The sequence below is a fragment of the Sarcophilus harrisii genome, chromosome 3 (genome assembly GCF_902635505.1).
Source record: "Sarcophilus harrisii chromosome 3, mSarHar1.11, whole genome shotgun sequence".
Lineage (NCBI taxonomy): Eukaryota > Metazoa > Chordata > Mammalia > Dasyuromorphia > Dasyuridae > Sarcophilus > Sarcophilus harrisii.
In genome coordinates, this window is record NC_045428.1 from 568,723,490 (window position 1) to 568,736,312 (window position 12,823).

General features: G+C 38.6%; 1 protein-coding gene across 4 annotated transcripts in view; it reads right to left on the reverse strand.

The window, feature by feature from the left end:
* Window positions 1-11,401: 11,401 nt before the first annotated feature.
* Window positions 11,402-12,823, reverse strand: part of TMEM51 (transmembrane protein 51) — an 88,558-nt gene continuing 87,136 nt past the window's right edge. For all 4 annotated transcript variants that reach the window (XM_031962822.1, XM_031962823.1, XM_031962820.1 and 1 more), the window contains one exon: window positions 11,402-12,684. In XM_031962822.1, the coding sequence (XP_031818682.1) occupies window positions 12,285-12,684 (400 nt within the window). In that variant the 3' untranslated portion in view covers window positions 11,402-12,284. The remainder of the gene's footprint in view (window positions 12,685-12,823) is intronic.

The following is a 12,823-nucleotide window of genomic DNA, read 5'->3' on the forward strand; positions in this document are numbered from 1 at the left end:
TGGGGATCCAAAAATAAGCTGACAAGTTAGTATCTGCCTCGAGGTATTTACAACAGAATGGGGGATGACAGTCCATAAAGAAAAGCTAGAAAAATTAATATATATACAGAGTTAAAGTTTGGAAACAGCTGGGAAAAATGAAAGGAAATCCTAGGAGACATGGTGTGAAAACTTGCCACACAATCATCCTAGGTACTCTTGTGTTTTCCATTCAAACATGTTTATTTTCTAAAACTTAATTTTTATATATCATTTATATTTAGATAGAGAATCATAGATTCCCAAGAAGCACCTCAAAGTTTATTTAGTTCAATTCTCTCATTTTACAGATGAGTAAATTGAGATAGAGAAAGATGAGGTGATTTACTTATGTTGACAGAAGTAGTGAGTAATATCTTGGAATTTGAATCCAGATCCACTATCTATTTCCTAACCAGAATGAAATTGTTTTGATGATTGCAGCGTTGTAAAATAGTTTGTTATCTGGTAGCCCTAGGTCCTCTTTCCTTGTCATTCCTTTTAATTTTTTCCCTTAATATTCTTGACCTTTTATTTCTCCAGATAAATTTTATTATTTTTTATAACTACAATATCATTCTTTGGTAGTTTGATTGGGATGGCACTAAATAAGTAAAGTTAAGTTGGTATGGTCATTTTTATTATATTGGTTCAATTAAGATAGGAACAATTAATATTTCTCTATTTGGCTCTATCTTTATTTGTATAAGGAGTGTTTTGTAGTTATATCTATATAGTTCCTGGGTGTCTTGGAGGGTAGATTCTCAAATATTTTGTATGTTCCACAATTACTTTGAATAGAATTTTTCTTTCTTTCTCTTTCTGTTGGGTTTTTATTAGTAAATACAGAATCACAGATTATTTATGTGGGCTTATTTTATATCCTGGCCTTTGATGAATCAATGTTCTTTCCATGGAAACATTTCATTAGCCTAAATATTTTCAGTTATTTTCTTCTCCCACACTGTCCCTAAGATAGTCTCTTTCTTTTCTGCCAAATTCTTCTTAGCTCTTTCAGAGTCCTCTATAAGAGAACTTTTTTTTTTTTTTCCTTTTCCTTTTTTCTTTTCTTAGCAAAGTTTTTTTGACCTCAGCAAGAACTGATTAGTTTTGGAAATTTGAAGCACAAAGATCATCACCCCCTGAGCTGGGTCTTAATTTGGATTTCCATCCTGCCCATAAATCCTTAGATGGATTTTATGTTACGGAAAAAGTATGGGTCCAATGTTAGAAGGCCAGAATTCTCCATACCTAACCAGTCACGTGAGCTTGGTCACATCTGTTTGGGTGGCTTCAGTTTATCCACTTATAAAATGATCAGATTGGATTAGATCATCTTTAAGGTCTCTTCCAGCCCATAGTAGAGCTATATTTCAATATTTCAAGGTCTTTTTCAGTTCTAACGTTTTGTTTTAACATCCGATCCTGGCCAGTTAGATAAGGACCCTTATCCACCTGAGAAAAAGAATAGGCAGATGGAGATAGCTGGAGTAATTGATGAATATTCATGGATCAAGTTCTCTGATTAGATTTATTTGACTTATTCATGATTGGTGTATTAATAATAAACATAACTAGCATTTTCATGTCATTTTAAGACTTACAAAGCACTTTACAAATATTATCTCATTTAATTCTCACAAGAGTCAGACACTGGGAAAGCATCTGAGGGCTGGATTTGAACTCGTGTTTTCTTGTCTGGACCTCCAGTAATCCATCTACTACGCTATCTGATAATAGAAGCATATTTACTCTATATTGGAGCATCTATCTCCCTATCTCATTATAAAATTACAAGCCCCTAATATCTGTGAGCTATAGGGAGTGGGGAAGTGGTACCAAGTCTGTATTATATATAGTTGCTCTTCTGGGAACAGTTTCATTTTCCCAGGCTAGGCAAAAATGGGGAACCTAGAAGGCTACATGAAGTTGATGTACAAATCTCCTTGAATCTTATTATCAATAACAACCTAATTAGGGCAGCCAAGGGGCATAATGGACAGAATACCGAGCCTGGACTCAGGAAGACTGTGTGATTGGACAAGCTATTTTACCTTATTTACCTCAGTTTCCTCATCTGTAAAGTGAGCTAGAGTCAGAAATGGCAAAATTTGTGAACAAAACAAAGAATTAGACATGACCAAAAAATGACTCAGCAATACCTGGAAAGTGGATTAGACTCGCTCTGTTTGGCTCTAAAGGTCATAATAAAGGTGAAAGGTGGAGAGAATAATTAGATTTTGGTCTTTACCTTTGTATCCTGAGTGCTTAGTAAAATGCCTACTGCAAGTGTTACTACTGGGCTTATATCCCAAAATGATTATAAAGAAGGGGAAGGGACCTGTATGTGCACAAATGTTTGTGGCAGCCCTTTTTGTAGTGGCTAGAAACTGGAAACTGAGTGGATGCCCATCAATTGGAGAATGGCTGAATAAATTGTGGTATATGAATATTATGGAATATTATTGTTCTGTAAGAAATGACCAATAGGATGATTTCAGAAAGGCCTGGAGAGACTTACACGAACTGATGCTGAGTGAAATGAGCAGGACCAGGAGATCATTATATACTTCAACAACAATACTATATAATGACCAGTTCTGATGGCCCTGGCCATCCTCAGCAATGAGATCAATCAAATCAGTTCCAATGGAGCAGTAATGAACTAAACCAGCTAAGCCCAGAGAAAGAACTCTGGGAGATGACTAAAAACCATTACATTGAATTCCCAATCCCTAGATTTATGTCCACCTGCATTTTTGATTTCCTTCACAGGCTAATTGTACAATATTTCAGAGTCTGATTCTTTTTGTACAGCAAAATAACAGTTTGGTCATGTATACTTATTGTGTATCTAATTTATGTTTTAATATATTTAACATCTGCTGGTCATCCTGCCATCTGGGGGAGGGGGTGGGGGGTAAGAGGTGAAAAACTGGAACAAGAGCTTTGGCAATTGTCAATGCTGTAAAGTTACCCATGCATATAACCTGTAAATAAAAGGCTATTAAATTTAAAAAAATGCCTACTGCAAAATGGGTTTGCTAATTTATAAACTGACTGAAAGTAATGTGCTGGTGGTGGGGAAGCCATTAGTGAATGGCTATCAGGATTAGGAATAATAGTCCTAATTATAATCTGGGGAAACTGAAGTACAGATTTAACCTTTGTCCCTCACAACTTCCTCATCTGCAAAATGGAGGAATAGGTTAGTTCAAGTTGGGATCTATCTAAGATCCCTTTCTGCTCTAAATTTGTGATATGATGATAAACAGTTAACAAGCATTTATTAAGCACCTACTATGTGCTAGGCTCATATGTTCTCATAGGTCTTAAGGATCCCAAGTTAAGGAAGATCCTGAAGATAATGGGAAACAGAAGGTACTTCCAAATGGGTTGGACTGGAATCTTCCAGAAGGATATATACAAATATTTTTATATATGTATGTATGTATGTATGTATGTATATAGTTACATGGGTTGGGTCATAGTCTGACATGACTGAAAAATGAGTTAACACCCACAACATATAACAAATGGTACTTATAGTTAGAGATAATAAGAAGCAGAAATGAGGAAGGAGGATATTGGTGAAAATCTCTTTGAAGATCAGAAAATAGGAGATGAAATATTGTGTGGGGAATGGTAAATGGGCCAGTTTGGCTGAAATATAGAATGAATGAGGAGGAGGAGGAATAGTGAGCTAACAGCTCAGAAACATAGAGTAGAACCAGATCGTAAAGGGCTCTGAATGGTGAACTGAGTAGTTTTATTTTGGCCTTGTAGTAGGGAGCCACTGAGGCTTTTTGAGCAGGGGAGTGGTGCTTTAGCAATATAAATGTAGCTGCTCCATTGAGCAAAGATCAGAGAAGGGAGACTGGAAGCAGGGAGACCAGTTAGGAGCCAACGGTCCTGGCACAAATGAGAGTGGTGGTTGTTTGCCTAGGAAGAGGCAGATGGCAAACACAGGCTTGGTCTAGGTTGAATGGGCCTTGTTAGCACTTTTAATGTAACAACAAACTCGTGGACTGATTCGTACAAGGGCACTTTACCTACTGCCTTTATTAGGTTTGTGGTCCTATTGATTTTCTATTTCCAGGTCTAGCTTTGTCCCTTCTCACCTTTCCAGTTGTGCAGAGCAGAACTGGTTTGGTTTTATGGGGCCATGTTTGCTCAGTGATTTCTATCAGCCAGGGGAACAGGGCCAAGGTAACTTTAAGGCTAGTACAGTTCATCCAGGTGTTGGGTCTCAAAGGGAGGGGTCTGTCCTTCCAGACAAGGGACTTCCCAGTGTCATGGGACAAGAGAGCTGTCTTCAAGGATTTGAAATTAAGGAATTCGATTTAATCTAATCTAATCCAACAAATATTTGTTAAGCGGCTAGTGTGTGTGAGGGAAAAATAGACCTTCTTGTAAATCTCCTACTGAGAGATGGCTTGGATTTATTCTATTCCGCCTAGAGCTCATAACAAGAGAGTTAGATTAAGGTCAGCATCAGGACTGAAAATTTCTGACAAATTCATAACAGTTAAGAGGGCAATCTCAAGAGTGGAAATAAATACCTGGGTTCTGCAGCGAATAGAACACTGGGATTCAGGAATAATATAACAATAACTTTTATATAATACCTACTATGTGTCCCTGTGTGAAGATGAGTTCCAATCCAGTCTCACTGTCTGTGTGATCTTGGACAAGTCACAACCTCAGTTTGCTTCTGGTTCCTCGTCTATAAAATGGAGGCTATGATAGCATCCCTTACAGAGTTATTGTAAGGATCAAATTGTTAACTGCTTAACACAGTGCTTGGCACATAGTAGGTACTATATAAGTGTTAACTAGCATGTAAACTCCTATAGGGCAGAAATCTTGTTTTTCCCCTTTCTTTGATTTCCCAGTGCTTAGCAAATGACCTAGCACATAGTAGGTGCTTAATAAATGCTTGTTAATTGTTTATCATCATGTCACAAATTTAGAGTGGAAAGGGATCTTAGAGATTATAGATCCCAACTGGAACTACATTACTCCTCCATTTTGCAGATGAGGAAATTGTGAGGGACAGAGGTTAAAAGACTTTTCCATAACTATACATCTGATAAGAATATGTAGTCAGATTTGAACCCATGATCTCTGACTCCAGATTCAGCACCCCATCAACCCCCATGCCATGAAGGGAATTTTGTATACCATGCTGTTTCTGAGAAGGACTTGATCAAGGAGATGGGAGTGGGATCCTATTATATGAACCTTTCTTGCTATTTCTCGGATATCAAAACCAGGTAAGCAATATCTGGGCAGAGGGCCAAATAAAAAACCCTCAAATAATATTTCTTGAGAATGTTTCCAGACCAGGAAACTAGATGCTTTTTGGGAAATGGAAGCAAGGAAGACGTTATTCCTACTGGGACATGAAAGCATCCAATTAAATCTTTAATTGTGTGGGGCTGATTAACTTCAGGCGTTCAATTCAATCCAATAAACCTTTAATTGAAGGTCTACTATGTGCCAGGCATTGTCTGAGATTCCAAAGATCCAGACAAAAACAGTACAAGTCTCACATATGCGCACAGATAAGAAAAAGCAGAAAATATAAAAATCATTTTGGGAGGTGGGTTGGTGGTGAAAGGGAATCAGGTAAATCTTCTGGATTGGAGACCAGAGCCAGTTTCTCCCAGGGGGTGAAGATGAGAAAGGCAGCTACCAACTATGAAGGACAGTTAATTTGTCTGAAATGTGTTACGAGCTCCCGAGTTTCAACTGCCAAAAAGATGATTGTCTATTTTGTTCTAGAGATAACAGAATCATTGAAGCTTCAATTTTGATGCTAGACGAGCAGGTAGGTGCTTATATTGGTCATGATGTGGGAAATGAATATTCAGATTAAGGAGAGGAGAAGGAAGTTGTAAGAGGACAGAGGACAGAAAGAACCAAAGCCAGAAGATGGGAATGTTTGTGCACTCGGAGGGTGGGGGAAGGCAGCTATTATTGGCAACATTGAGGAAATGAAGTTCAGTGGGCAAGGTTGGGTCAGATTAAACAATCCTTCTTAGAAATTCTTCCCTCAAGAAGGGGAAAAGTTGAACAGAAGTGTTTGCAAAGGTCCATGTTGAAAAATTACCCATGAATATGTTTTGTCAATAAAAAACTATAATAAAAAAAAAGAAAGAAATTCTTCCTTCCTGTGGTTTACTTCCCAGTTGATACCAAGCTGTGTTTTTCATTTTATCCATTCAATATCCTTCTCTAAAGGAAGTATGAAATCAGGATCACCCCAGTTCAAATCTGGAGAAACTGAAGTACCTAAAATATTCTCATAGGTTTATAACTCTTTATGGGTCCCAAGTTAAGGAAGGTTCTAAAGATAACAGGAAACAGAAGGCTTATTTCCAATTGGTTTGGGTTCGAAGACTTATAGAAGCCTTTCCCACTTGAAATAGGGATCTTATATACTGTGACATATTTAACATGTATAGGACTGCTTGCCATCTGGGGGAGGGGGTGAAGGGAGGGAGGGGAAAAGTTGGAACTGAAGTGAGTGCAAGGGATAATGTTGTAAAAAAAATTACCCAGGCATGGGCTCTGTCAATAAAAAGTTATAATAAAAAAAAAAAAAAGGAAAGGAAAAAAAAAAAAAGAAATAGGGATCTTAGATATGCCCATTTTACAGATGGGGAAACTGAAACCTACCGAGATAAAATAGTTTGCTCAAGGACACAAAACAACAAGCAGTGCTCCTTTTCAAATATGGCTCCTTCAGCTCATCTTACTCACTGAGAACACCTCTCTACGGGGCTATTTTTGTTTCCCTAATTCTAAGCTGAATTATTTGACTCCAGGTCAGTACAGATGAAAGCTCAGGTCACCACCACAAGGAATTGTGTTGAATCATTTGGTTTAACTAGAAAATTCCTTTTGCTACGTGACCGAACTCCAATTTGCCCAAGGTCAGATTTTTACAAACTGACTTTTCTTCAAGTTCAGTGGACCAGGGAGTAAGGTCAGGTCCTCTGATACTTCCTCTTGTGTGAGGCGATGCTTGAGTAGGAACACCATCCTAGGGCTTCTGACTCCTTCAGTCCTATCACTTGGAAAAATTCATTTTTCACCTGTATTTCATCACTGGATTATTGCAGAGGTCAAGAGACACGGCCCTGCTTTCCAACCCTTGCTCAGCTGCTTCTGACCTTTATGACCTTGGCTAAATCACTTCCATTTTCTGGGCCTTGGTTTCCCCATCTGTAAAGCCCAAACTCCTCATTTTGTGGGGTGGGGAGATTCCACCCAGGTAGGAAGTAGAATTCAGGTACGAGGTCTCTGTTGCTTAAGGATTTCCTTATATAGGAGAAGAGAGATTTTTGCTGGGTTACAATTTGCTTACTCCTTCATCCTTATGAGAACTCATCAGAAAATACAAAAAAGGCAGCATAAGGGAGTGGGGAGAGCTCTAGACTGGGAATAAGGAATTCAGGCCTCCTGGATTTGAATTCTAGTTTCTGAATCTCTGATGTGTGACTCTAGATAAGCTACTTTTTTTTTTTTTCTGAGCTTCCATTTCCTCATCCAAGAGAAGATAATACTCTCCATCTCACAAGGTCCTTAGAGAAAAGGGGCTTCATAAAAATTTAAAGGCTAAATAAAGTACTAGGATTAATCCATAGTCTTCAAGAGGGAAATGAAGAAGCATATGGTAAATGTGAACAGACTGCAGAATATCTGAGAATGGGATCACAGAGTGGGAACGGATCTCAGAAACCATTCAATCCCACCCCATCATTTTACAAATGAGTAAACCGAGGCAGCAAGAGGTATCTTACCCAATGTTATAGTTAATAAATGGTGGTTGAGATCACAGTATTATCAAATTATGGGTAGATTAGAGGTAAAATATGATCAAGATGTATGATAGGAAGAGAAAATAGATTGGTCATATGGTGAGGTTTAAAAGCTAGATGGCCACTCCACTGGTTTCCTGGAAAATGTTGGGTGGAACCCCTGAAGTAAACCTACAGGACATGGATGAGGAGTCAGGAAAGGAAAGGAAAGGCAGGCAGGGAAATCATCATAAAGGGGAAAATGACTAAGGTGGAAGCCTGTGATAGCTAGAATTATCCAGAAAATGCCTGAGGGGATACAACCTACTTTGCTGGAGGTGAGATCCCTGCTCCTTAGGAAAGACTTGGACTATTCTTAGGAATATACTGAGATTCCATGGGCCCTGCATCATGGGAGATCTAGTATCACAGAGCTGGAAGGAGCATCGGAAGTCCAGCGTAGCCTTATTTTATAAGTAAGGCTCTGAGAGGTGACTTGTCTAAAGTTATAGAACCAGGGAGAAGACCTCACCTATCCTCAATCTACACAAAATGGTTTCTTGGGGTGCTTTTTAGTCAATGTTTTGGGATCTTTCTACCTATAAAAGTCATTATTGACTCAATTGTTCATAATAGAAGGGAAATCTCATGGCTGGGAATAAACACCAATGAGGTATAAGGCAGAAAGACCCCATACATACCAAAATATTCATAGTAACACTTTGTGGAAGTGGGACAAGTGGGTGACTCAGCCCACTGATCCTGGAGGCAGGAGAGCCTAAATTCAAATTTGTCATAGACATTAATAATGTGACTCTAACCCAATTACATTCAAAAAACTCCCCCCAAACCAAACAACTTTGTGGAAACAAAAGATTGAAAATGAAGTGGGTATCCATTGATTTGGGAAGATGGCTCAATAAATTGCAGAATATGAAAATAATAGAACATTCCTGCACCATAAGAAGTATGTGAATTCAGAGAACCATGGGAAGGTTTGTTTGAACTGATACAAAGTGAAACAAGTAAAGCCAGGAGATACGATGAGACAAAAACATTAACACAGTAGGTGAAGACAAAATTCAGAAACTAAAGAAAAGGTAAACTGCAATGTCCGATCATGATCCACAGGACCAGAAGATGAAACAACTCTTTCCTCTTCTTAAGAGTGGAGGATAATTGGGGAAGAATATTGCATGCATCATCAATGGTTTGGTGGATTTTGGGTAACTTTTTCTTTGCAGGAATAGAGAGTTTGATTGAGGATGGGATGAAGAAGTAGGCAGTGTATATAAAAATAATTATGATGTAAAAGAAAAAGGCACTGAAAAGACTTTTTTTTAAGTTGCTGTTCATATGGGCTACTCAGTGAGATCTCAGTGGCTGTTCTATTTAATAAAGTCTCTCTTAGCCAGCAGGGAAGCTCTCTAATTTAGTTTCTGATTTCCCTGTCTGAGTTCTATGCCAAGAAACTATTTGTAGTTCTATTTTTCTCACTTGTCCTACTCATAGAATCCTATTAACCCCAGGCATTTTCTGAATAATTCTAATTGCTTTTAAGCTCCCAAGTTAGTTTTCCCCTTTCCTTTTCTATTATGATTTACTTGCCTAACAAAACCCACTCATGGACCATAAATATTATCAAGGAAAGGGTTATAAGCTGAGTTTGGGTCAGAGGCTCAAGGAATTATAATAATAATCAATAATTAGCATCCATACTGTGCTTTAAAGTTTGCAAAGGGCTTTACAAATATTATATCATTTTATACTTGCAACAACCTGGGAGCTAAGTGCTGCTAGCATCCCATTTTGTAATGGTCACACAGCTAATGAGTGCTTGAGCTCAGGTTCCCCTAACTCCTGATTCAACATTCTATCCATTGTACTATCTAATACACACAGCAAACTGAAGCTCGGGATCACAGAGCTAGTAGGTGTCAGAGGACAAGATTTGAACCCAGCAATTTATCCACTATGCCATGAGGTCAGAGATTCAGTATTTCCAAGCTATGTGACCTTGGGAGAGCCATTACAGCTAAACCTCTGTTTCTTTATATATGAAATGGGGACAATGGTCCTTCCCTGTACTACCTGCCTAGGTACAATTTAAGGTACAATTCAAAGAGTAATTGTGATTTGCAAACCTTAAAAGTCCTAGAAAAATATAAATTCTTGGTATTTTAGGAAAGGCAGTGAGAGACAGTAGAAAATAACCTGGAAATGGTTTCAAATTTGGCTTTGATAATTACCAGTGAGGGTAACCAGCCTCCTTTGAGTGAGTCTATGATTGAATCTGTAGAATGGGGATGATATTTGTACCACTGACTTCACAGGTCTTTTTGAGAGGATATTTTATAAACCATAACTTGGTATAGAAAATTAAGATTACTGTTATTCTCTTTCTTCTCATTTTCTAAGAGGGCAGGAGGATGGCCCCAGGTCAATCATTTTTGTGTCAGTCTCAGGAAGCCTGTGACCCCCTTTTCAGAACAATGATCAAATTCATAGATAAATATATGGTTGATGTCCTTTGTTCTAGAAGACCAAAATGACATCACTATGTTAGAATTGAGTTATAGTGTGTTTGACTGTGGCTGATCAGATCAATATGAGCTCAGAATGCTCTGCCACTGGTTGGATACAAATAGTCCCTATGAATATTTGGAGTAGTTTCTCTAACTTTAGGACTACAGAGGAAAATAATTATATTGATATACAATTATCAAAATATCAATTCGTATTTTAAAGTGCATTGACCCCAGGCTAGAACTCCTGTTCCCCAAGGCCTTCATCCAGCTCAGCCAAAGGCACCTCCAGCTCTAAAATTCTGTGTTCTCTGTTTTTAGGAAATAGATTCTCCTGATTGCCCCATGTGTCAATGTTATTACATTTTGTTCCAATGTCTTCTGAGCTTTCCTGAGCTAGTTGATCACAAAGAATGGAATCCTAGGATCTTAAGATTGAAGGTCTAAAAGGGAATGTTAGCTTATTTAATTTTTAAAAAATGAAATATTTTTATTATTTTTAAAAAGTTAGGAGAGAAGGAAGCACTGATGTAGTAGAGAACCTCAGAGTAAGGAATACCTGAGTTGAAGTCCATGGGGAAGCCTCTTAATATTCTCTGCAATTCTCTGAAGATTGGAATTGCAGAGATACTTGAGATAATATTGATAAAGCATTTAGTATAGTACCTGGCATACAGTAATCACTTAATAAATGCTTGTTGATTAACTGGTACTCAGTCAATAAACATTTATTAAGCGCCTACTATGTGTTAAGCATGGAGATTTCTATTCATTGAGATCATAGATCCAGTTTCTATCTTTCATCTCACACTTAGAAGCAGCTGATTTCAGAATCACAAAGACCTGGATTTGAGTCTCCTCTCTGATACATATTAGCTCTGTGACCCTGCCCAACTAAAGGCCTTCTTAGGGCAATTCTAAAACAAAAAAGGTGTCCACCTGAACTAGTGGGGGTTTGGGTCTTCTTGAGGAGTTCTCTAGCCTGATAGAATTATAGGTTTGCTGAAAAAAAAAAGAAAATTGAACATTAAATATTAATATAACCCCTTTATTTTTAGGTGAGGAAAACTAGACCCAGAGATATTATATGATGTGGTAGTAAGTAGCAGAGCAAGGGCCTCTGCATCCAAACCAATGTACTTTTTCTGTACTACAAAGTCTATAAAGCTCACTTGGCTGAATAGTTTAGGACACAGATGTACTGCATACAAAACAATTTTTATTTAAAAAACGACTCAGTTGCACAATTTTAAACAAAACTTTTTAAAAACATCAGACATTTTGGTAATAATATTTCCTCAATGATACAAGAGAGAGGAGAGCAGCACCCATCCACTGGGGGAAGCCTGGCAAACTTCTGGCCCGCAAAGAATTGAAAGTTTCATTGGCTTTCCAAAGCCTACCCCTGGTTCCAGGCCTCTGAACCATTTAGTGTTGCTGTTGGGTGACAAAACGATCTGTTGCGTGGTCCTGCTAATCTTCCAAATTCTTGTAAAGGCAGAGACATTTTCTTTTTCTCCATGAAGCAAACAAAAAAACCTCACTTTTTTTTTTTTTTACCAGGAGAAGGAAAACACACACACAGACACTCAAAGACAAAAACAATACGACTTTTCCTTTCCTAAATGGAAAGAGGAGTGATTCTTGCTAAAAACTCAGGAATGAGAAGGGTACTATCAAGATAGACAATAGGCATTCTTAAATTGAGAGGAACGGTTGTCTAAGAGGTCTTTCCCCCTAATCTCTCTATGTAAGTTTATGTGAAACATCAGTCTGCATTAATACTCCTGATCCCCTTTCTTGACCTCTGCCCTGCCTTCCCACCAAAGTTAATATGACACACACATATATATGGGGTCCATCAGTTTTAAAACTCTAAGCCATTCCAGCTCATTTGGAGTCTCTTGACAAAACAGCTCAGGTCCTGGAGAGCTCAGTTTGGTGACCGCGTGTCTGTGGCTGCTTTTTCTTGGACTTCATCATACTGTGGTGGAGGAGTCAAAGGTTCTATCGTGGGAGGAGGCAGATTCCCTTCGGGCAGGTTAATTCGGAAGTCCTTCAGGTGAAGTTTTTCTGACTTAATCCTGCGCACTTTGAGGGGCTTCAGGCGTTTTGCGAGCCTGGAGTTCTGTCTGTCTGGCAGGTGGGTCTCCCCATCAGCGTGGGCTGTGGTGGGAGTTGTCTCGTCCAGCCCCGTCAGAGACTCGTACGAAGGGAGAGAGATGTTCATCCCAGGGTTTTGGTTCAGTTCTCTCACCTCGGAGTAGTTGGTGTTCATCACTTCCTCGTAGCTGGGGACATAGTATCTTGAGTGGGATTCCTCCTCCTCTTGGCTGTAATATACCAAACATAGGGCACCCCATTAGTTTTGGCCACAGCCCAACAGAAGAATGGAGGAGATAAAGATTAGGGAGTGGACCTTCAACATCTGAAGAGTATATAGAGGAAAAGCAAAGTGTCCACTCAAGGACA